Source organism: Symphalangus syndactylus, chromosome 5 (assembly GCF_028878055.3).
Source record: "Symphalangus syndactylus isolate Jambi chromosome 5, NHGRI_mSymSyn1-v2.1_pri, whole genome shotgun sequence".
Lineage (NCBI taxonomy): Eukaryota > Metazoa > Chordata > Mammalia > Primates > Hylobatidae > Symphalangus > Symphalangus syndactylus.
The window spans coordinates 75,034,492-75,059,398 of record NC_072427.2 but is presented as its reverse complement, the minus strand read 5'-3'; the positions used below and the strand labels follow the sequence as shown (position 1 = coordinate 75,059,398).

Sequence of the window (24,907 nt, the reverse complement as noted above, 5' to 3'; positions counted from 1 at the left end):
GAAAAAACTCTACTGAATTCATATTGTTGTTATTATTGAATGAGACAATGATGGAGGGTTCCTTACCCACTGCCTGGCATATGGTAGGCACTCAACTGAAGCATATTTGAGTTAATATTACTCTTTGCTAAGTCATCAGAGAAGTACTTAGACAGAAAACCATAAATCTCATTTGTATTTTGAAAATTCAAAATGGTAGAATACATCCCAATTCTATACTGTATTACTTGAAAGTAGATTTAAATTTTGTGATTTTATTTTGGGCTTCTTCAGCCAGCTCCTTTTTCATCTTTACATTCCTCTCAAAATATTTTCTTTTATGAATCCTACTCCTTTTTTTTTAATAATGAACCTATTCTTACATCTTAGTGGAAACACGGAGAAGATATTACTATTTTTTGCTTTTCAAATGCATTCTTCTTTTATGTTAGGTGTGAGATTATTCACATATCTCATACATAACTTTCCTACTTATTAATTAATTCACCAAACATTTAGTGTGCACCAACTGTGTGCTAGGCAGTAAATGAAATTTAATTTTCTTCTATACATACCTAATTCCTCACTAGTCATCAGTTCTGTTTTTCAGATCAAGGTAAATTATAGTAAAACTATAATTTATAACAAACTATAGCCCATGGCCCAAATTTGGCCCACTGTCTGTTTTTGTAAATAAAGTTTTATTGGAACATAGCCACTTGCATTTGTTTTCATATGGTCTAGGGTAGTTTTATGCTTCAATGCCAGAGTTGAATAGTTATGACAGAGTTGACCTAACCCACAAAGCCTAAAATATTTACTTCTGGACATTTATAGAAAAAAAAGTTCCAGCTCTTGATTTGTAGTAATATGAACAGTTTTGGTTGGCATATTTAAGAAATATTAATAAACTAGAGTTAGATATTATAACAATGAAATGTCTGAAAACTATGCTACATGGTAAAGTGTACAGACAATTTTTAGTCTGGAAAAAAGAACTTTTAAGGAGTTTATAAAATTAAAAAAAAAAAGATTTGGTTGATGCATACTACTTCCACTGACAAGTGGTTTACTAAAGATTGGAGAAAAAATGAGGAATATATTTAGAAAGGCAACTTGGAGTTCATTGGAAATATGAATACTTTTGGACTCAGTATTTACACTATGAAATTAATCTGAGAGGGATATTTCTATATGTGTAGAAAGAAACACCGTTGGTATGTTGAGGATGTTGACTGAGGCTTTTGTTTATGATAACAGATCTGTGAAACAAGCTTAGCAAATAGAGATGGTTAAATAAAATAAGGTGTACACACTCTCTATATATGCTATTTTAATTGAACAGATGTGGCCACTTAAAAGAAGGAAGTAGGTCTATATAGTCAGTCCTAGAAAGGTTGTCAAGATATATTATTATTCTCCAGGTCAATATATTATGTTTCTACTTTTTAATTATAAAATATATTATGTAAACATTTGCATATGTAGTTAAGACTAAATTAAACTATATGTGACAGCAAAATCTCAAATTATAGTGGCATAAGCAAGATAGAATTTATTGTTCTGTCAAAGTCCAGTCAGGGAATCCAGGGTTGGGGTAGTGAGAGCATCATGGCATGAGGGTGCCAAGCTCCTTATTTCTTGTTGCTTGGCCTTGGTTGGCATCTGTGTTCCACACAGCACAATGAGGAGCTGGGTAGTGTTCAAGGAGATGGTTGATTATAAGTCACTTGTGGATTTAAAGGTTCCCATTGTGCAAAAGAAAAGCATAACTTGGTCACTGTGGAAGCTAAAAGATGAAGACAAGATAAGAAGGTCATTTGTTAAGAAGGGGTTTTCTAGCAGGAGGTGGTGGGCCACAGAATTTGAAAAATAAGAAGTAAAAAAAGGCTACTAGAGATTCATAGACTAAAGACGAAAGCTAGAAGGAATGTCTGTGATTATCTGATTTGAATCAGTCATTTTATATCTTTTATTAGAATTTTCAAAGGCTAATAAGAGAAAAAAGAAAAAAGGTTAATATTCTAGAACTTGTGAAAGATAATCTTTAATGCCCAAAGCATCTTTAAAAAGGATGCATGTTTCTACAGTGTTTTATTTATTTTAGATTATCTAATATATTATACTAATATATACATTAGAAAATGTTCACCAAAAAGAAATTAATTAGGATTAACTTGTGTTGAATAAATAATATAAAAATATTATTAATTATGATGACTTCATATTATCTTGAGAAAAATTTACAATTAGGACAAGGTTCACTATTTTATATGCATATGCATATGTGTATGTGCATAGCATATGTATGTACCTATAGTATAATTCAAATAGTCTGGTTAATAACTAAGTTGCTTCCCTCCAATTCCCCATCAAATCTGTTAGGTCATCACTTTTCTCACCTGGATTTGTGGCTGAAGACGAACCTGTATCAAGAGTGGAAGAATTGGTTTTACCACTTGCCATAGTTCATTTGTGCTTGAATTATTGATATCTACTCAATTTGCTTGCTACAGTCTTTTAAACTAGGTGCCTATTTTTAAAATTTTAATGTAGTTAACATTATGTATTTCATAAATCCATGCATTTGTAATAATGGTTACTCTATAACCCACAGGGCCAATGTGTTGTAATTTGCTGCTAGTGAATGAAGAGGGTTCTGCTGTCATTCCCTGCATGCCATGGGATTTCTGTAGTTTTTCCGAGGCCACTTCATGTATTGGGTGGAACAAGTCACTCTGACATAGGGGCCGAGTGAGGGTATGAAATTTAATGTGTTATAAATATTGTCCAAACTTAATTTATAACTCTCTCTCTCTCTCTGTGAGATAAAAATACATAGAAGTAAGTAGTCTAATACTCTATTCTCATATCCTATAAGCCAACTTGTTCCATCTGTAGAATGTATGCAACAGTTTTTCCAATTATAATCTTAAAATTACAGCTATAGTCTGTGGATCAGTTGGAGTTCATCCAAGAAGCAAAACCAGTAGATACATATTTTAAGGCGATTATGATGAGGAATTGGCTTACATCACTGTGCAGCTAGCTAAGCATGTCCGGAGATCACAGGACAGGTAGTCAGGAAGGGAAGAGCCCCTGGGGCCTGGGTGAATGTTTAACAGGCAGGCAGTCAGGAAGGAAGATTCAAGGGAAAGGGGGAGCAATTGCAACTGCTGGTTGGCGTCTTTGGGTTTAGGGAAGACCTAAGCCATCTTTTGAGAGACTCACAACTGATTAAGCCAGGATCACCCATTTAGGGACTATTATCTTGAAGTCCCTAACTGAGGGGTCCTGACCTAATCAGGATAATCTCTTTATTGATGAACTTAACGTCCTCTATTGGGGACGTTAAGTGCATCTGCAGAATCCATTTACAATGGTACCTAGATTCGTCTTTGGTTGAGTACCTGGGAGAAAGTGTGCCTGCCAAAACCCTGCCGCTTCCTCTTCTGTCTTCCAGCTCTTGTGAGACAACATCTCTCGTAGTTCTTTCCAACCAGAAACATGCTACAAAGGGAATTCCGGGGCCTGAAGTTTAGCTTAGTGCAGTCTGTGCCTCATAAAGCTATCACATTCCATTACTTCTAACAGATAGTTATCTACCAGGCCAATGCCATCTTACCTTGGAGTTGTGTATTAGCTGTGAGGTCATGCAGACTTTCTCTTGTACTTACTGTTCAATGAACTAGTTTTTGCTATTGAAGTTATTAAAAAGCTGTATCATTTTCAGACAACTTTTATTTTGTCAGTGTGTGGCCTTTTTACCCCAAAGTTCTTTAAATAAATATGCCATAAGCAATTTATACGCCAACATTAATATTCCAAGCAAAGACACATCACCTGCTACTCATCGCAACAGGCACTAGTTATAAAACAGTATATGAAATGCCTGGAAATATGCATCTAATATGTTTTCCTTTGTATATGTGACCAAATGAGGAAGATGAAGCAAACATATCCTCTCTGACTGTTCAGTCTGATGTAAACATGCACTTTTTTATGTATTTTTAAAAACTGTATTTAGCTTTTATTTTTTCTTCTATTTTTTTTCTGTGCTGTAACTTTAAGTGTACTTTGAATGCAAGATACAATAATGAGCCTCCATCCCCGGATCAAAAATTTTGGTGACTAAAATGGTGCATAAGAAAGAATTGACCTTTGAGGTATGCCACCTTATTCCTCCTCTCCATCAGCCATGAGTCACATCCTGCTTTCTTGACTGCAGTAAACCTTTATGATAGTACAAGTCAAGCATCTTGTATTTTCTCACAGTATTTTATGTACATACTAAATTTATTTTCTTCCAACTTGCATTTTTATTACTTACATAAACTTGTTTTCATTGTTCAATTATAAAAGTATTTGAATATCTTATGTTGGATGAAATATGATGGATACATATGTAACAAATCTGCACATTATGCACATGTACCCTAAAACCTAAAGTATAATAAAATAAAAATAAAAATAAATAAATAAAAAATAAATAAATAAAATAAATGGAAATATTCTTATTTGTTTTTCACTTGGTGGCAGGGTTTTCAGGAATAAATTGAGGATGGTTAGTGAGGGAAGATTGTATTGCATTTCTATTCAGAAATTCTATTTCCTGGGTCAAGTCAGTTATCCTTTCTCTGTTTAGTGGTTTCACCTATTTAAAAAAAGGAGCAGTACCTCATAAGGGTATTATGACAAATGAGACCACACACATAAAGCATTGGCAAGATTTGATAAACAGTAATCCCTCAACCAATATTAGTTTAAAAATAATTCATTTAAGTGAAAACAAGTCCTTGGTAAAAAGAATACAACCAAATTTATAAGCCAGAATAATGAAATATTTTATTGTTTACAAATGGAAGCATTCAGTGCTGAGGGTGGCTATCTTTTTCTTATGGAGGCATGCAATGGAGGTCATAACTCTGATGGCATTTTCTGGCTCTGGCAATATATACATTTTACACTGGAAGTCATACAAAGAAACTGTGTTTGCACTGGAAGAAATCTTAGAGATGACTTAGACCACAGTCCTCATTTTATAGGTTGGGAAGTAAAGACTCAGTGTTCAATGACTGATCTGAAATCACAAACGTAGTTGGTATCAGAATGTGGATAAAAAGATAGGTCTTTTACCTTCCTAACTCTGACTCTAAACATTAGTTATCATACAACAGGGAGAAAGGTGTGAAACCCACGGCTTTCAACATTTTAGACTAAAAAAAAACCCCGAGGTTTTACTGGAAATAAATGTTCCTAGGACATTTTAAAAGACATCGATTTATATTTATTTATTTATTTTCTTCTCTTTAAAATCTAGCTGTGGTTTTTCTCTTTTGAATGGATAAAGTGGCCAATTTCTTACTATTTTTTTGTACAAACTTTGCTTGTTTTTAACCTAGACTCTTTGCTTTGTGTTGCTTGCTTTGTTAGGCATGGCAAGTAATAGAAGATGTGGGTTCTAATTTTAGAAAAAAATTATCCTTCGTGGGCATAAGGAACTAGAAATTTGGTGCTTAGGAAGCCAATTTTTAATCAAATAGGAAAATCAAAACATTTGAATTTAAAAGTGTCTGAATTTTCTGCCTTATTGATTTAAGTTTAAGAAGCTGGATGAGCTGAAGATAGTACATGCATGGTTCATTGGATTTGGTTTGAACTACTTTTACTTAGTGTCTGAGACAATTTATTTTTCATTTAAATTGTTTTTATCTCTTAGAGAAATATACACAGGAAAGAAAGAGGTTGGATATGGAGCATCATTGAAACTAGTCTGCAAATTAACACCTGTATCTCTCGTGGTGTTCACTGCAAATAATAATTTCTGCTCTAGCTAGTTACAGCAGAAAGGGATGTATTATGGGATATAAGGTTGCTTATGTAATTTCCACTGAAAACAAAAATAGGATATAAGCAGCAAAAGAAAAAATATAAAAAATACAGTGAAAATGAGAGAGAACTAAATACCCAGAATAAAAAGAACCCATATCAATAAATTCGGGCAATACCAAGTACTACTGGTCAAACAGACAAAGGATTTGAACAGGTGTTTACAAAAAGGGGAAAAGAAAACTTTGTTTTTAAAATGTTCAGCCTTTCTGGAAAATAAAAGGAAAAGATAAAGAAATGATTAGGTACCACTTCATTCCCAAAAGGTTTTCAAAATAAAAATAACAAACAATGCTGGCAAAGTCACAGTGAAACAGATGTACGCTTTATAAGATGAATTTGCTTTAGTGGGGAAGCACCATGACAAAATGGGGAGTGGGGGAGATAAAGACCCATAAAAATAATCACAGCCTTTGAAAGAATAATCCACTTCCTGGGAATTCATTTTAAGAAAATAATTTTAAAAAGTATGGGGAGAAATTGTCTGTGTGGGGGTGTTATTAAAGAACACTTAAGGCCGGGGGCGGTGGCTCAGGCCTGTAATCCCAGCACTTTGGGAGGCCAAGGCAGGTGGATCACGAGGTTAGGAGATCGAGACCATCCTGGCTAACACGGTAAAACCCCGTCTCTACTAAAAATACAAAAAATTAGCCGGGAGTGGTGGCAGGTGCCTGTAAATCCCAGCTACTTGGGAGGCTGAGGCAGGAGAATGGTGTGAACCCGGCAGGCAGAGCTTGCAGTGAGCCGAGATCACACCACTGCACTCCAACCTTGGCAACAGAGCGAGACTCCATCTCAAAAAAAGAAAAAAAAAATGAAAACAACCATATTTAAAAACTGACAAAGGATAAGGATACTATGATGAGTAAGAGCTTTGAGGGGAAAACTAAGGCAGAAGATTCAAGTTATTTTTAATACAGCATAAGTGACAATACAATAAAGCAGTAAGAGGAATGGATTGCAACACATTATACTAAAAATAGTAAAAACTGCAAATTATGAGAGAATGGTATAAGAAACCTGAGTTAATACATCCTGCTCACCTGTTTTTTAAACTGTTGGCATTCCTCTGGTGTGAGTGTGTCTGCTTTGGCAATAAGTGGGATGATATTCACTTTTTCATGCAAACGCTTCATTAACTCAATATCCAATGGTGTAAGTCTGAAATACACAGTATTTAATATGACTGAATTGATCGGTTTGGGAGAACAAGATTCTTCACATCCCCAATTAGATTTCAATTATCTTCAATTGGTCAACTGACTCTCAAATCTTCATACACAGCCCATATCTCACTGTTACATTCTAGATTTGTGTTTACCCAGTAGATATGCTCCCCGGGTCTTCCATGGGCTCCTTAAAATCAAAAGCTCATCTGAACCTCATTTTCTCTCTTCTATGCTTCCTATCTCAGTGAATGGCACTACAGTCTACCCAATTACTCAAGTGTGAAACCTAGGATTCCTCCACTCCTCTAATCCTCTTCCCATATATATAGTATATGTATAGATGTACATATATATGTATGTATATCTCCATTTCCATTACTTTAGTCTAGGCCACCAAGACCTTTGGAATGAATAACTGTAATACAAACCATCCATACTGAAGTCAGAGTGGTCTTTCTAAATCCAAATCTTATTAAGTTATGCCCTGACCAAAAATCTTATTAAAGACCAGATGCCTTAACTAGTATGGCCTACAAGGCTTGTGAAGACGTAGATTCTCCAGCTGACCTCATCTCTTAGCATTCTTAGCCTTTCCTTTACCTCCTACTTCCAATGTGCCAACCTTTTTGAACTTCTTACAATTCCTTGAAAGCACCATACTTTGACATCTGGCCACAGGCTACCACCTTGGCTGGAACACCCTCCATTATCATCCTGCTTCTCCTTGGCCTGGCTAATTCCTATTCATCCTCAAGACACTGGTTTATGATCCAATTTCCACTGGGAATCCTTCTCCAGCCTAAGACTAGGCATATTTCTATGTGATCACAACGCTTAATGTGCTGTACAGTAACTGCCTGCCTGCATACAGATGCTTCCTCACTAACTATGATTGCACTTAACAATTTTTCAAATTTTTGATAGTGTGCAAGCAATATGCATTGAATAGAAACCATACAACCATTCTGTTTTTTACTTTCAGTATAGTATTCAATAAATTACACGAGATATTCAAAACATTATCACAAAATAGGCTTTATGTTAAATGATTTGTCCAACCGTAGGCTACGCTATAATGTTTAGTAGGCAAAGTGTATCAAACGTATCTTCAACTTACAATGGGTTAATGTAACCCTGTCCCAAGTCGAGGAGCATCTGTATTTGTTTCTCCCATCTTCTCACTGAAATACTCTTTGCAGCTAGGGCCTTGTCTCAATTCATCTGTATCCTCAGGACCTAGCATGGTATCTAACACTCGTGAAGGTGCCCAAATATTTGCTGAGAAAAAAGTAAGCTGCTGCGATTTTCCTTATGTCCTTTAGCAATTCTAAATGAGAACAAAAGTCCCCAAATCTAGAATACACTGTGGACTAAAATTTTATGTTTCATAAGAATAAATGAAGACATTAGAAATATTTTGCAAAGGACTACCATTCTAAAGTGGTATTCCTTAATTTTTATAAAAACATGAGAAAAATGAAATAAAGGTCTCATTCTGTTATTAACTGTATTGACTAATACTAATAATTGAATTGACTGACATTTTAAAATGAAGAAAGAGAAACATATATATTAAAATTGGGGGGATCAGAGTCCTAAGACTAATAAGATAGTCCAGTCTTTTTACTAACAAAGATTACTGTATGTACTTCACTGTGGTAGTAAGGCTGACAGGCAGAAAGAGACAGTGAGGGGGAGAAAGCAAACATGGAGAATTAAGATAGTTGCCTATTCTAATTCTCCTTGTCTTAAATCCCTTGAAATTTAACACTGGCATTCAGAGAATAGGGAGCACAATGAAAAAGAGTGTGTGGATGGAATAACACTGTTTATATTATCTGTAAACTGTGTTCTTGCCTCACTAGTGTTAACTAAACGAACCTATCCATTTCTATTTACTTTTTTGACAGAGTCTTGCTCTGTCACCCAGGCTGGAGTGCAGTGGTGTAGTAATAGCTCACCATAGCCTCCAATTCTTCCACTTTCGACTTCTAAGTAGCTAGGACTACAGGAGTGTGCCTCCATGCCCAACTAATTTTTTTTTTTTTTGAGTTTCACTCTTATTGCCCAGTCTGGAGTGCAGTGGCACAATCTTGGCTCACGGTAACCTCTGCCTCCCGAGTTCAAGCGATTCTCCTGCCTCAGCCTCCCAAGTAGCTGGGATTACAGGCATCCGCCACCACGCCCAGCTAATTTTTGTATTTTTAGTAGAGACAAGGTTTCACCGTGTTGGCCAGGCTGGTCTTGAACTCCTGACCTCAGGTGATCCCCCTGCCTCAGCCTTCCAAAGTGCTAGGATTACATGTGTGAGCCACTGCGCCCAGCCCCAACTAATTTTTTTATTTTTTGTAGAGACAGGATGTCACTATGTTGCCTAGTCTGAGGCCTCAAGCAATCCTCCTGCTTTGGTCCCCAAAGTGCTGGGATTACAGGCATAAGCCACTGCATCTGGCCTGAACCTATCCATCTTTGAAAAAAGAATTAAGTTTTGCTTCTTTTTATTAATCATTATATAAAACACTAAATAGAAATGCCAGGAATTATTCAATCTCAGATTTCTAAATTATGGTTTTTCAATTTATACTCATGACTAATTTAAATTGTCACTGCCTTATTAAGCTATTACGTCAGATATAAGCCTGCTTATTAATCCAGTGACAAAAAAATAGAGTTCAGTTAATCTAAAATTTTAATAAATCTTAAAGGCATTTAATATAAAGTATTAAAATCCAAATAACAAGATTTTATATTTAAATGCAAATCAATACTTGCTGAACACTTATTATAATATCCCAACTTTTAAAGAGAAAGATATTTAAAAATAAACATGATAAGGAAATTAGAGAAGTCAACTTCTTAAATATAATCAAAGAGTCAAAAAACATTGAAGTCAGCTTAAAAATTAAACTTTAGGGAGAAAAGGTAAACCTTGTAAAAGTCTCATTAAATTTCAGAAGACTACAAAACGTCAGCAACAAAAAACATTTAGTTCACATGTATACTACATTCTGGTTGAATGTTTTTCTTCTTTCCATTTAGTTTTATATTGGCTGGTCTTTTCATCAACAAATTTAGTTTTTAAATCTTGTTTTTAAGCAATAGAATATCCTTTATCATTTCTAGAAGATAAACCCACACTAGAGAGAAAAGACTATTTAACCTCAAAGTCTACAGCATAATAAACAACTACAGGGTAAATGATAAATTTTTTTTGTATGTATGTATGTATGTATTTCTAAGGGAAAAAAATCCTGTATAAAACTCACTGGATGATACCAATTTTTCTAAAAGCGGTAATTAATACTTGAAGGATAAAACACTATTTTAAAATTCATGTTCCAAGTCAGTTTTTTACTTTAATAATAGTTACAAAATAGGGAACAATGCACATGAAGGAATAATAACTGAAATAATAAATTAGCCATGCATGCAGTTCATACTTTGTAGAGGGAGGTAGGAGGCACTGAAAGTACACAGTTGGACCAATTTATAATTACTCTAAAAACAAATCCCTCTAAAAAGGGAACCTAGGGACTACCCAGACAAGATGGAAAGGCTCTGATTAATGTATTAGACTGCATGGAATTTCAGTCTGTAGTGAGCAGGGTATCTGGAACTCTATACATAAAATTCTGTGCCATATTCTTTTTTTTGAGGAGGAGGAGTTTCACTCTTGTTGCCCAGGCTGGAGTGCAATGGTGTGATCTCGGGTCACCGCAACCACCGCCTCCCAGGTTCAAGCGATTGTCCTGACTCAGCCTCCCTAGTAGCTCGGATTACAGACATGGGCCACCATGGCCAGCTAATTTTGTGTTTTAGGTAGACACGGGGTTTCTCCATGTTGGTCAGTCTGGTCTCGAAATCTCAACCTCAGGTGATCCGCCCGCCTCAGCCTCTCAAAGTGCTGGGATTACAGGTGTGAGCCACCACACCCGGCCTCATATTCTTTCAATTAATCCACAATATCATGTACCAATGGGCAAAAGTTTGCTCCATTTCTAAAAATAGTTAAAACTGAGAAATTATTCAAAGGTACATTTTATATATAAGATAAAGCAATTTTAAACATCTTACCCCTTGTGACAAATAAGAAATGGTGCAAAGCCACTAGATATCATTTGAATATAAAAATTTTTTTCTTTTAAAAAAGCTCTCATTTCCCATGCAATTTTAAGAAATAAAATTTTCCCCAAAGGGTTGGGAGGAATGTGATTTCATGAGAATTACTAAACTTGGAGAGAGTCCAGATCTAAAATAATAAAATTGGCTATAAACTGACAAATTTCATTGACTTAACTGCAGGTTAAGATTTCACTCAGCTGGCTTTCAGGAAAAGGCCCTGACAAGTTAAATGAGAAAGATTTAAAAATATAAATTCAAGAAGCTACATAAATACTCATAAAAGGTTATACAGTGTGCTGTATTTTTGAGATTACTTTTTTTGAGCCTTTTAAGTCAAAGAGTCAGTTTAGTGATTTAAATATGTAAACTGAGAACACTGTTAAATGATAGACTGGATTAAGAAAATGTGACACATATACACCGTGGAATACTATGCAGCCATAAAAAAGGATGAGCTGATGTCCCTTGTAGGGACATGGATGAAGCTGGAAACCATCATTCTGAGCAAACCATCACAAGGACAGAAAACCAAACACCGCATGTTCTCACTCATAGGTGGGAATTGAATAATGAGAACAGTTCGACAGAGGGTAGGGAACATCACACATCGGAGCCTGTCGTGGGGTGCGGGGATGGGGGAGGGATAGCATTAGGAGAAATACCTAATGTAAATGACGAGTTAATGGGTGCAGCAAACCAACACGGCACATGTATACATATGTAACAAACCTGCACGTTGTGCACATGTACCCTAGAACTTAAAGTATAATAATAATAATAAAAACTGAAATTACCTCAACAAAAGGCAATGTGAAGTAGTTACAAACATGTACTACGCAATCCTGCCTGAAGGTGGGAGTCTTCAGTTATGTAATGGTCTAGGGCATAGCAAAAAGAATAAATAAATAAAAAGAGTATTAAACATAAAAGAAGAAACATTTTTACCCACTCCAATCTGACAGTGCAAACATGTAAGTATATAATTAAGGCTCCCTTATCCATCTAGAGTGATAATGGGCATTGACCCATCTACAAAAAAAAAAAAAAAAAAAAAAAAGAGAGCGAGAAGCCAAAAATAGAAGAGAAAGGTATGCTTGCAGGAATTGGTTTACACTATTACTGTAATGTGAGTGTTAGATAATTTAATGCTGTTTAGCCTGATGCTACTACAGTTCTTTCAGTGGAGAGATGGTGGATTTACAATTATCAGGTGACTGAATTATGTATGCTGAGTTACTTACCCAAAGGAAAAGACTGAGGAAGAATAACTGGAAAAATCTGCAGTTGTCAATGACATATATGTACTCAAAATAAAGGGGAAGTACAAAGAACAAAAAAAGGGAGTACAGGCTAACTATAACAGAACAATCACATCAGATTAATGTCTAGATTCTTAGGTCTTATGCCCTAATAAACAAAAAGTTAGTAATGACAATATGATACCTAAACAACATGTCTATGACAGCTAAGGTGAAACAGAAGCCAAATAGATTTATAGTAGAAAGAAATGGCACAAGAAAACACTGGCATGCAAGTGCTTTTGATAACCATCTCTTACGAGACTTATAATAAATAGCATCTTTGATTCTGAGTAGGTCTAACTGGTATGGCTACTTCTCTTCATTTGGTCGTTCAATTAGTAGCAGAGTGGTCAACATGAAAGCTAAATTTGCCATATTGAGACCTCAAACAACGGTGGCAACACTGTTTAGTTCCACGAAGCAGGGAAAATCCTTATGAATAAAGAACTAAGGAGTAAAATCACTTAGCTTATACAGGACTTAAAAAGGCTTTTCAACTAAGACATTTCTACATGAAATTTGGTACTTCATAATGGGTATAGCTGTATGTACTTCACAAACTTAAAGATTACTAAAATATGCACATACAGGTAACAGTAAGCAACAACAACAAAAAGGAATCAGAAGTATCAAGGTACTGACCGATGTCCTGAAGAAGCAATGAAGGATAAACAACACTGCACCCTGTTATCAGGCATCTGATGTCTGTTCATGCATGATTCTGCATTTAGGTAGTCCTCAAATTTACTATCAATGTAATCGATAACAGGCTGCCAGCTATAGAATGCAAATAAACAAACAATTAAGTTGCAATTCTACATATGAATTAACTGATGACTGTTAAGGGACAATAATCGATATTTTCAAATAGGCAAAATGAATTTACCAGTGGAAGATATGTCCACTTATTCTATATAAAGATTCAAAAATATAAATTATGTTGAATAAATCTTTATTCATTACTTCAAAACGTTCCAAATGAAAGAAAATAAACTATTTATTGTTGAAACACAGCTAAATTATTAGCATATTATTTGCACTAAGTGTATTAATAACACACTTCATAATATGAAAACAATTATATTCAGTTTTAAATTTCAAATGAGAGATTACTTTAAATAATATAAAAACTTCATGATGAACTTAGGAGTTTTAATAGTTGACAGAAAAATACCTCAAAAACAATGTGAATTCAAACAAAAATAAAAATATTATTTAGGACTTATGGAAAAACTGAAGGTCTAAATATCAGGTTTAAATTAGGATTGAGATAGAATTTATACAAATGGATAAAATTAAAGCAAACAGTTTTAAATTTCTTACAATACTGAGAATTCTTCTATCTAGCTACATTATTTTAGAGTATGTCTTAAAAACAATTTTATGATAGGTATTATCTCCATTTTATAGAAAAGTAAATGGGTTTAAAAAAATTAAACAACTTTATCAAATAAGTGGCAAACTTCGTATATGAACCCAAGTCATGTTACTTGAAGTTAGGTGACCTTTGCTAAGATGAGAAGTGGCTACAGGCTGCTGTACCATTTAATAAGAAGTGCACATCTAGAGTCTAGCCCCTTGCTCTATAAAGTGTGATCTACCATCCAGCAGCATCAGTATCACTTGGGATCTTGTTAGAAATGTAGAAATACAGCCCATCTCAGACCTACTAGAAGAACTAAATTTAACAGGATACCCAGGATTGGAATGCATAGCAAAGACTGAGAAGCAGTAAATTAGATCATATATACCTTGGGAGTCTTACAGAATTGCTATTGCCATTTAACTATGATATGGTATTATCCCACTGACTAATATAGAACATTGTATTTAAATAACAATAGCTTTTCTGTAAATCATGTTTTCTCTACGTCGTCCAACGCGATTTTCTGCAATGATGAAAATCTTCATATATGTGCTGCACAAAATGGCAGCCACTTGCCACATGTGGCTGTCGAACACTTGAAATGTATCTGGAGCAAATGAGAAATTGCATTTTTAATTTAATTAATTTTAACTGATTTATACATATGGCAAATGACTATCATACTAGATAGCACAACTCCAGGGGAATTGGTTACTATGTCACAGTGTCATCTCTAGGAAAGTCCTTAGGACAAATTTGGAAAGTTCTAGTCAAGATAATTCTTCTGATTAACTGTACTTCTTCTCCTTTTTTTTTTAATTTGATGAAGTCATACTTACCATCTTACACTAGCTAAGGGCAAGTTTGCATCTTACCTCTAAGGAAGCATAATAAAAGTTACAACATGTGCTTTGTGTGTATTAATATTATTCCAGCTTATCATCAATTAACAATACTAATATCCATACCTGTACAGTCTTTTTAATTCTGTGAGAAGGACCCGGATACTCTGCAGAATACAAATCTATGAGGAATAATGAGTTGATTAATGTCAACTTTCCCAATGCACATTCGCCTAAAAGAAATAAGGGAAAATATCTGTTAAACTCACCCACTTTACTCAACCTTAAATATTCAACAGATGCTAGAATTGAACTGGCTTCATGCAAGTACTTCTTGGTGAGACAATGAAATGACTTTAGAAAATATGCTACAAAGAATAAATATCTTGTCCTCAGTTTGTTAGCTATCAAATTAAACTAATGTTTCCAAGGATTCTTTTCAGCCTTCTAATTATACCACTTATATTCATTAAAAATAATGTATCTAATAATCTACATTTTTAACAGTAATGTATTCCCAAAGAAAAAAGTCAGTCATTATTAAAAAACCCAACTTGGATTATATATCACTGTTTCAGTGAAATAAAGTTTTTGTTTATTAATAGACAACAATGAATGAATAATAAACAAGAAATCATGCAGCTATAAAAAGCAAAAATCTGCTAATTCAAAGAATAATTAATCACAATGAACATCTCCGTATAAAATTCTAAATCACAAAAAATCCTTTCTAATTTAGCCACCCATCAGCCTAAATATAAGGGTGCTTCTCCACAAACCAGAATCCAGAAAATCTTAGGTAATTACTTTTTCTACTGCTTCTACTTGAGGTAGGAGGTAGACACGAAGGAAGCTAGGGCATGATTTCTACTCTGATCACATACTCTTTTTGACTCTCCATGTCTAGTCCAATACACATAGTCTAGTGTATAGTAACCATTAAATGTATACCAAAATATAAATGGCTTCGAGGTACATATAACCTAAGGTTAAAACAAATCGTAAATCATATTATGATAATTAACATGGCACAGAGTTAAAGTATTTACTGTTAATAACTCACTTAGCATAATAGGCATGTTTAGCCTAAGTAACTGATGTCACAATGCTTATATCTAGGAGGAATTCTTTTTATATTAGCTCTCAAGAGAGATAAGATCCTTTCCACGTGGTTTGGGCTTGCCCCTTTGACTGAGAGCATGCCACTTTTTACTAGAGGTTGATGTATGACTCAACTCAGAGTTGAGGATGGAAAGTGGGGATAATAGCACCTGCCTGTACCCTGGTACAGATCATATGATGTTGACTTATTTACTTGTGGAGTCAGGGTCTCGCTCTGTTGCCCAAGCTGGAGTGCAGTGGCACGATCATGGCTCACTGCAGCCTTGAACTCCTGGTGTGGTGGTGTGCACCTGTATTCCCAGCTACTCGGGAGGCTGAGGCAGAAGAATCGCTTGAACCCAGGAGGCAGAGGTTGCAGTGAGCCAAGATCACGCCACTGCACTCCAGCCTGGCGACAAAGCAAAACTCCATCTCAGGAAAAAAAAAAAAAAATTAAATTAAGAAGTTCTAGTATCTAAAATGAGCAAAATCACCGGGCACAGTGGGTCACACTTGTAATCCCAGCACTTTGGGATGCCAATGTGAGTGGACCATCTGAAGTTAGGAGTTTGAGACCAGCCTGCAGTGAGCCAAGATTGCACCACTGCACTCCAGCCTGGGAGACAGAGTGATACTCCATGTCAAAAAAAGAATTAGCTAAGTGTGGTAGCAGGCACCTGTAGTACTAGCTACTGGGGAGGCTGACGAGGAAGGATTCCTTGAGCCCGAAGGTCAAGGCTGCAGTGAGCTATGGTTGCACCACCTCACTCCAGCCAGGGCAATAGAGCAAGATCCTGTCTCAAAAAAGAAAAAACACACACACACATACACGCAAACAAAACACATAACAGGACAGAACAGCATCATTTCCTTATCATTAGTTTGAAGAAGTGAATTGCCTGTAGAAGTTTCCATTTTCAAAAAAAGCATTAAAATATAGTGTAAGGCCAGGCACGATGGCTCGTTCCTGTAATTCCAGCACTTTGGGAGGCTGAAATGGATTGCCTGAGCCCAGGAGGTGGAGGCTGCAGCGAGGATCGAGGCTCAAGCGATCCTCCCGCCTCAGCTCCACAAGCAGCAGGAACTACAAGGGCGTGCCACCACGCTCAGCTAATTTTTTGTATTTTTGTAGAGACAGGGTTTCACCATGTTGCCCAAGCTAGTCTGAACTCCTGAGCTCAAGCGATCCGCCGGCCTCGGCCCCCAAAAGTGCTGGGATTAAGGGCGTGAGCCACGGGTCCTGGCCCAATTACTTTCTTCAATCTGAGCATGAGGGCTGGAAGAAAAGCTCTCACTTACATATAATTTTTTAGAGATAGAGTCTCCCTCTGTCACACAGACTGGAGTGCAATGGCACAATTTCCGCTCACCGTAACCTCAACCTCCCGTGCTTGATTGCTTATATAATCTCGGCTTACTTAATCTCAACCTCTCGGGCTCGATCGCATATATATAAACACATACATGTATTTGTTTGTTTAGACGTTATCTCAGTCTGTCCAACAGGCTGGAGAGCAGTGGTGTGATCTCGGCTCACAGCAACCTCCGCCTCCCGGGTTCAAACAATTCTCTGCCTCAGCCTCCCGAGTAGCTGGGATTACAGGCGCCCGCCACCACGCCCGGCTAATTTTTGTGTTTTTAGTAGAGACGGGGTTTCACCATGCTGGCCAGGCTGGTCTTGAACTCCTGACCTCGTGATCCACCCGCCTCAGCCTCCCAAAGTGCTGGGATTACAGGCGTGGGCCACCGCGCCCCGCTGATCGCTTATATTTTTTAAAAGATGTTTTCTTCGTTTTCTAGCCCCTTCTAACCCGCTATAAAGTTTCAAAGGCTTAATGCTATCGCAAAGGGCCTTCAGAGGTCAAGCTCGGGGGTGCAGCTCCCTAATGAGGGGCAGCCTCAGAAGGGACCGACCCCGCCCAGGATGAGCGGCGCCAGGTAGCGGGGGCACGCTCCCGGGGGTCCCCGAGCCCTGGCTGGGGGAGGTGTTGTGGGGCGCACGTACCCAAGCTCAGGTGAGGCGAGTGCGCGGCCGCTGCTGCAGCTGGAGCTGGCCATTGAGGAGCTTCTGCGCCACCGTGCGATGGTGCCCGCCAGGTGCCGGCCGGTTGGCGCGTAGCGCCTGTTCGCGCAAAGTCTGGCCTTTGCTGTGCCCGGCCAAGTCGTAAATCTCCTCCTCGTAGCTTATAGGCGACAGCGGCCAGGCCGAAGCCTCCGGACACAAAAGCGCCAGCCCAGCGGCGGGTTCCAGCCCGCCGGGCCGCCTGCAGCCAGCCGTCCGCACATGCGCACTCCTGGAAGCCCCCAGCAGCCCCTCCGCGAGTTCCGATTGGCTCCGTGTGAGAGGCGGTCCTTGGTGACGCCATAGAGGTGGGCCTTCGGCGACGTCACAGGCGCGGGCGTTCGGTGACGTCACTGGGGCGGTAGGGTCCTTGCAGCTTGGCAGTCTTCTCAGCGTGTAGCCTGGTAACCACGACCTCTCCGCCAGGTCCTGTGTGTTGCTGGCTGGAGAAGGGTAGTTGAAAACTCAGACCAAGCACAGTGTTTATTTTGGTCAAAACTGGAAGACTGTGTCCGGGCGCGGCCGAGGCTGGAGGATCCCTTCAGGCCAAGAGCAGCCTAGCAATATGGCGCGACCGGATCTCTGCAGTCCTACCTCAGCCCCCCAGCTACTTGAACCCCAAAGTTCGAGGCTCCAATGAGCTATGATCCCACCACAGCATTGCAGCCTGCCAGACTGAGGTAAACCCTGTCTAAAAAAATAGAAAAAAAAAAAAAAACTATCCAAGTGTGCAACAGGGAGGGACCGCTTAAATAAAACATGAGGCTGGCTGGGCCCTGTAATCCCAGCATTTTGGGAGGCCGAGGCGGGAGGATGGATGGCTTGGGCTCAGGCGTTCGAGACCAGCCTGGGCAACATGACGAAACCCAGTCTCTACAAAAGATACAAAAATTAGCCAGGCGTGGTGCGCACCTGGCCAAATTTTTGTACCTTTTGTAGAGATGGGGGTCTGGTTATGTTGCCCAGGCCCGTTTCGAACAACTGGGTTTAAGCGATCTTCTCACCTTGGCCATCAGAGTTGTCGGGATTGCAGGCATGAGGGACCACACCCTGCTTGGGTTAGGCTATTTAATAACATAAAGTGTTCGTCCCGGCTTGTTGGCTGACGCCTGTAATCCCAGCACTTTGGGAGGCCGAGGCGGGTGGATCACCTGAGGTCAGGAGTTCGAGACTAGCCTGGCCATGGTGAAACCCAGTCTCTACAAAAAATACAAAAATTAGCCATATGTGGTGGTGCATGCCTGAAGTCCCAGCTACTCAGGAGGCTGATGCAGGAGAATAGCTTGATCCCAGGAGGTGAAGGTTGCAGTGAGCCAAGATCGCACCACTGCACCCCAGCCTGGCGGACACAGCGAGACTCCAGTTTGACACCAGCCTGGGCAATGTAGTGAAACCCTATCTCTATAAAACAAACAAAAAATCGAGGTGTAAATGTGTTCACCTGTGGCCCTAACTACTAAGGAGGCTGAGGAAGGAGGATCACTTGAGGCCAGGAGCTCAAGGCTGCAGTGAGCTATGATCATCCCACTGCTCTCCATCCTCAGCAATAGAATGAAAGCCTGTCTCTAGATAGCTAGCTAGCTAGATAACTGATATGTAGTTTTCCTTCTTTCTTCTTCTTTCTTCCTTTCTCCTTCCTTCCTTCCTTCCTTTTTTTTTTTTTTTTTTTTGAGACAGAGTCTTGTTCTGTCACCTAGGCTGGGGTGCAGATCTTGGCTCACTGGCTTACTGCAACCTCTGCCTCCTGGGTTCAAGCGATTCTGCTGCCTCAGCCTCCTGAGTAGCTGGGAATTATAGGCACATGCCACCATGCCCGGCTAACTTTTTGTATCTTTATAGAGATGGGGTTTCACCATGTTGGTCAGGTTGCTCTGGAGCTCCTGACCTCGTGATCTGCCCGCCTTAGCCTCCCAAAGTGCTGGGATTACAGGCATGAGCCACCTCGCCCAGCTGATATGTAGTTTTCTATCAGAAATTTTTTTCCTAGATTTGAACATGTTTTTCTAAAGTAGCATTCAACACATCAGCATTTTACAGTGTTATTAGTTGTTTATATGATTATGTTTTTCTGAAATACAGTATCCTTTACAAAAGCAGTTTTGTCTTTCAAAGCACATAGATAGGTCCTCAGGTGAATTTGTCTGATGTTGACGACCTTGGTACCCTTTTGTCCACTTGATTGGAAGAGTTAGTAATTTCAGGTCACTATTGGCCTTAGAGGAAGAGCCCAAAGGCAACAAACAAGGGCGCTGGTGTCCAGTTGCCTTCTAGAAGCATTTTCACCTTCCCTTCAGGTTTCCCTTGATGAACATAGAAGTACTGTATGTGAAATTGACCTAGTGCTGCCCTGGAAACTGTATATTAGGCCAAATTTACGTTTCTTACCTTTATGAGAGGCACCCTGGTAGGCTAGTGGAGTTACACACGAAGTCTGATCTCAGCTGCACTGTCCAGAAATGCAACATGGTCCAATCAAATAGCATTCTCTGAACCGATTTCTTTAGCTGTAAAATAAGAATAACAAATATACTCATCTAAAAAGACAGCTTATTTTATCTGAGTGGTCTTTTATTTTCTATGAAACTTTAACACAGTATTTTCATTGCCATACCACGTTTTTTGTTTTATTTATTTTTATTTATTTATTTATTTATTTTTGAGATGGAATCTGTTTTTGTTTTTGCGATGGAGTCTCACTGTTGTCACCCAGGCTGGATTGCAGTGGCATGATCTCGGCTCACTGCAACCTCTGTCTCCCAGGTTCAAGTGATTCTGCTGCCTCAGCCCCCTGAAAAGCTGGGATTACAGGTGCCCAACACCACACCCAGCTAATATATATATATATATATATATCAGTAGAGATGGGGTTACATCATGTTGCCCAGGCTGGTCTCAAACTCCTGACCTCAAGTGATCCACCCACCTCGGCCTCCCAAATTGCTGGGATTTTCGGCATGAGCCACTGAGCCCAGCTCGTTTTTAAAAAAGGATTTCTTGACCAGTCTCAGTGGCTCACACCTGTAATCCCAACACTTTGGGAGGGAGAGGTGGGTGGATCAACTGAGGTCAGGAGTTCGAGACCAGCCTGACCAACATGGAGAAACCCTGTCTCTACTAAAAATACAAAATTAGCCAGGCATGGTGGTGCTTGCCTGTAATCCCAGCTACTTGGGCCTGGTAATTGAACCCCTCAGACCTGAGGATGAGAAACCTTGCCTCAGTTCTTCCCCAGGTGATCAGCCCAGGGGTAAGGAAGGAGAGACCGGAAAAGAGGACCCATGAGAAGGGCCCCCTCCTGGAGTTTGAGGCCCACTCCCTCCTGCCCTGGCCTCTCCTCTGTCTAGGACTCCTCCCTGCTCTGCCCCACTCCTGGAGACATGATTCATGGGAGGCTGCGTTTAAGTACACGCCTCAGCGGCATCCCTAAGCCCAAAGTGGGCAGGCTCACCTGCAGGGGATCAGAGTAACATGGCAGGAAGGGAGGGTGAAGGCCACCCTGGAACCGCACCTCTCTGCCTCACATCACTCGGGTGCATTCCTCTCTCACCTCACTCAGGCAGTGGCATGAGTTCAATAGGAATGATGCCCTGCTCCCTCTGCTGCCTCTTTTTAGTCTTGGGGCTACCATAACACTTTCCCTTCCCCAGCACTGCCAACCTGCTGGGACATTGGGCTTCCCTCTCCCAGGGTCCTGGGGACAGGCCCATCCCGTATCATACCTGCAGAGAGACACTTTTTTCCCCAGATCAGCCAGGTTTCATGAGTTAAATGCAGACCTGAATCATACCAAGCTGAGATTGGGGTACACACTCTCATCTACTGAAAAGTAGTGAGGGATTCCAACTTGGTGAGACGGAGAGTGGGGCAGAACCAGACCAGACAAGAGTGCTCACCTGGAAAAAGCCTGCTATCAAAGGCCTTGGTGAGTGCTGGGTGTGGTGGCTCACTCCTCAGCACTTTGGGAGGCTGAGATAGGTGGATCACTTGAGGCGAGGAGTTTGAGCCCAGCCTGGGGAACATGGCAGAATCCCATCTCTACTAAAAATACAAAAATTAGCTAGGCATGCTATGCTCCTGTAATCACTGCTACTCAGGAGGCTGAGGCAGGAGAATCGCTTGAACTGGGGAGGCAGAGGTCGAAGTGAGCCAAGATTGTGTCACTGCACTCCAGTCTGGGAGACAGAGTGAAACTGTGTCTCAAAAAAAAAAAAAAAAAAAGAAAATGGCCGTGGCAGAAGGACCGGCCTGGCAGTGCCTTCCCTTGAATTTCTCCTGGGTAGGCCCCTGCCATGAGGAGGTGCTTCCTTCTTCCTGTCCATGGCCCATAGCAAAGGAATGTGTGCTTCTAAGGGGTTTGGTGGGGCACTGTTGACAGAACTAAAAACCTTCTTCAAGTGGGTTTTTTTTTGTTTTTGTTGTTGTTGTTGTTGAGATGGAGCCTTGCTCTGTCACCCAGGGTGGGGTGCAGTGGCACAATCTTGGCTCACTGCAACCTCTGCCCCACCCTGGGTTCAAACAGTTCCCATGTCTCAGCCTCCTGAGTAGCTGAGATTATAGGCATGTGCCACCACGCCTGGCTAATTTTTGTATTTTTTTTTAGAAATGGGGTTTCACCATGTTGGCAAGGCTGGTCTCGAATTCCTGACCTCAAGTGATCCACCCACCTTGGCCTCCCAAAGTACTGGGATTACAGGCATGAGCTACCATGTCCAGCCCCTTCAGGTGGGTTTTGAGGCTTCACTACAATACTAGTTTCCCGTGGCTGCTGCAACAAATTACCGCACACTAAATGTCAGTGCTTTTTATAAGGTGAAACAGATTAGCTTGTGGGGCTTTTGTTGTGATGGTGATTTATTAGATTATTTAAAGACAGTAATGCTCAAGTGTTGTAAAATTATGAAAACAATCTTCACATTTCATAATTTTTTTTTTTCAGACAAAGTTTCACACTTGTTGTTCAGGCTGGAGTTGCAATCTCGGCTTACCACTACTTCTGTCTCCCAGATTCAAGAGATTCTCCTGCCTCAGCCTCCCAAGTAGCTGGGACTATAGGTGTTCGTCACCCCACCCAGGTTTTTTGTACTTTAGTAGAGACGGGGTTTCACCATGTTGACCAGGATGGTCTTGATCTCTTGACCTCGTGATCTGCCTGCCTCGGACTCCCAAAGTGCTGGGATTGCAGGTGTGAGCCACCCCTCAGCCCACATTTTATAACTTTAAAGCAGTATTAATGGTAATTGCCTTAGGGAAAGATACTTTTGTTGTGATATATAAGTATGATATTCAACTATATTGTACAGCAAAGGACATTAAACCTAAGTCAGCACTAATGTGTTATATGGTACACTTAAAACTTTAATACAAATATTAATGTTTAGCAAATTGACCTTGACACATAATGATAGCAAAAAAATGGAGCTGTTCTGATGATAGACCATTTGTTCTGTCTGATTTTAATACTCCCAATGCTCTTGACTTTTTCTTTTTTTCTTTGAAACAATCTTGCTCTCTCACCCAGGCTGGAGTGCAGTGGTGTGATCTTAGCTCACTGCAACCTCCACCACTCAGGTTCATGTGATCCTCCCACCACAGCCTCCCTAGTAGCTTGGACTACAGGCGATTGCCACCACGCCTGGCTAATTTTTATATTTTTAGTAGAGATGGGGTTTCACCATGTTGGCCAGGCTGGTCTCAAACTCCTGACCTCAGGTGATTCACCTGCCTCGGCCTCCCAAAGTGTTTGGGTTACAGGCATGAGCCACTGCACCTGGCTACCTCTTGCCTTTTTATAGCTGTTATATTATTTTCATCTTAAGTAAATAAATGTTAGCTGAAATGATACAGTTCAGGAGAATCTTCTGCTTCTGTTACTAAAAAAAATTATTTTTATAAGTCCAATAAGGTTACGCTAATGTTTATGTTTGGAAAATATTACCTTTTCCGGCCAGGCCTGGTAGCTCATGCCTGTAATACTAGCACTTTGGGAGGCCGAGGTGGACGGATCTCCTGAGGTCAGGAGTTCAAGACCAGCCTGACCAACATGGTGAAACCCTATCTCTACAAAAATACAAAAATTAGTAGGGCATGGTGGCAGGTGCCTGTAGTCCCAGCTACTCGGGAGGCTGAGACAGGAGAATTGCTTGGACCCAGCAGGCGACAGTTGCAGTGAGCTGAGATCCTGCCACCGCACTCCATCCTGGGTGACAGAGTGGGATGCCATCTCAAAAAAAAAAAAAGTACCTCTTCCATTTAGTATTATCTGTATTAAATAATATTAGCTGGTATGTTTTTCTGGCTTTGTAATGTGGTTCAGATTTCTGTAGAAATTCTGGCTGTATCTACATTGCCTTAAAGTAATGGGATATTTCTTTTGTTTTTTTCAGCAGGAGTTTCACTTTTGTCACCCATGCTGGAGTATGATCCTGGCTCACTGCAATCTCTGCCTCCCAGGTTCAAGCGATTCTCCTAGCTCAGCCTCCTGAGCAGCTGGGATGACAGGCACCTGCCACAACGCCTGGCTAATTTTTGTATGTTTAGTAGAGATGGGGTTTCACCATGTTGGCCAGGCTGGTCTTGAACTCCTGACTTCATGATCTATCTGCCTCAGCCTTCCAAAGTGTTGAGATTACAGGTGTGAGCCACCATGGCCAGCCTTTCTTTTCTTTTCAAAGCCACCCTTGGTGATGAAATGTAAAATATGCACCAGTGAATATTACTTTGCTGAATATTGCCTAGTGAATATTAAGTATTTATTCTCACCTTTCAGACATGAACTTATGAATTCAACACATGAAGATTTACAACTTGATAAACCAGCTTTAGGAGGTAGGTCTTCAGTCTTAAATCAGATTAGAAGATTATGTGAAATAATTATTTAATGCTTAACAATGATTTTTTTAATGGTAGCTTTCACATGAAATAAGATCCCTCTTACTTTTAATTATGTTCCAGGACAGGAGAATTCATGTTATCAAAATTCTAATACTCTTTAGAACAATAAACTCATTTTCTTTTTATTAACCCCTTATAAATACATGTAAATGTTGCATTTATGGGTAGACATAACTAAAAGCACA

General features: G+C 39.5%; 1 protein-coding gene and 2 long non-coding RNA genes across 7 annotated transcripts in view; 1 reads left to right on the top strand and 2 right to left on the bottom strand.

Annotated features, from left to right (window-relative positions):
• Positions 1-1,508: 1,508 nt before the first annotated feature.
• LOC134736805 (uncharacterized) lies at positions 1,509-2,859 on the bottom strand. Its single transcript, XR_010121105.1, has 2 exons — positions 2,382-2,859; positions 1,509-1,768 (listed from the first exon to the last, which is right to left on the bottom strand). It is a non-coding gene; the product is annotated as an uncharacterized lncRNA (long non-coding RNA).
• Positions 2,860-4,798: 1,939 nt separating this feature from the next.
• On the bottom strand, positions 4,799-18,082 carry LOC129483188 (uncharacterized). Of its 3 annotated transcripts, XR_010121103.1 has the most exons (7): positions 17,775-18,082; positions 14,795-14,901; positions 14,212-14,433; positions 13,103-13,237; positions 11,954-12,037; positions 6,912-7,029; positions 4,799-5,059 (listed from the first exon to the last, which is right to left on the bottom strand). It is a non-coding gene; the product is annotated as an uncharacterized lncRNA (long non-coding RNA). The 3 variants fall into 3 exon arrangements; XR_008657970.2 differs by lacking the exon at positions 14,212-14,433 and having other exon boundaries at positions 4,799-6,077; positions 17,775-18,078; XR_008657972.2 differs by lacking the exon at positions 14,212-14,433 and having other exon boundaries at positions 17,775-18,078.
• Positions 18,083-18,158: 76 nt separating this feature from the next.
• The window catches only part of LOC129483189 (general transcription factor II-I-like), a 34,441-nt gene continuing 27,692 nt past the window's right edge, over positions 18,159-24,907 (top strand). The window contains exons 1-2 of one of the 3 annotated variants that reach the window (XM_063640362.1): positions 18,159-18,511; positions 24,598-24,656. In XM_063640362.1, the coding sequence (XP_063496432.1) occupies positions 18,468-18,511; positions 24,598-24,656 (103 nt within the window). In that variant the 5' untranslated portion in view covers positions 18,159-18,467. Of the gene's footprint in view, positions 18,512-24,245; positions 24,463-24,597; positions 24,657-24,907 lie in introns of those variants that run through there. The other 2 variants (XR_010121088.1, XM_063640363.1) reach the window with 2 other exon arrangements.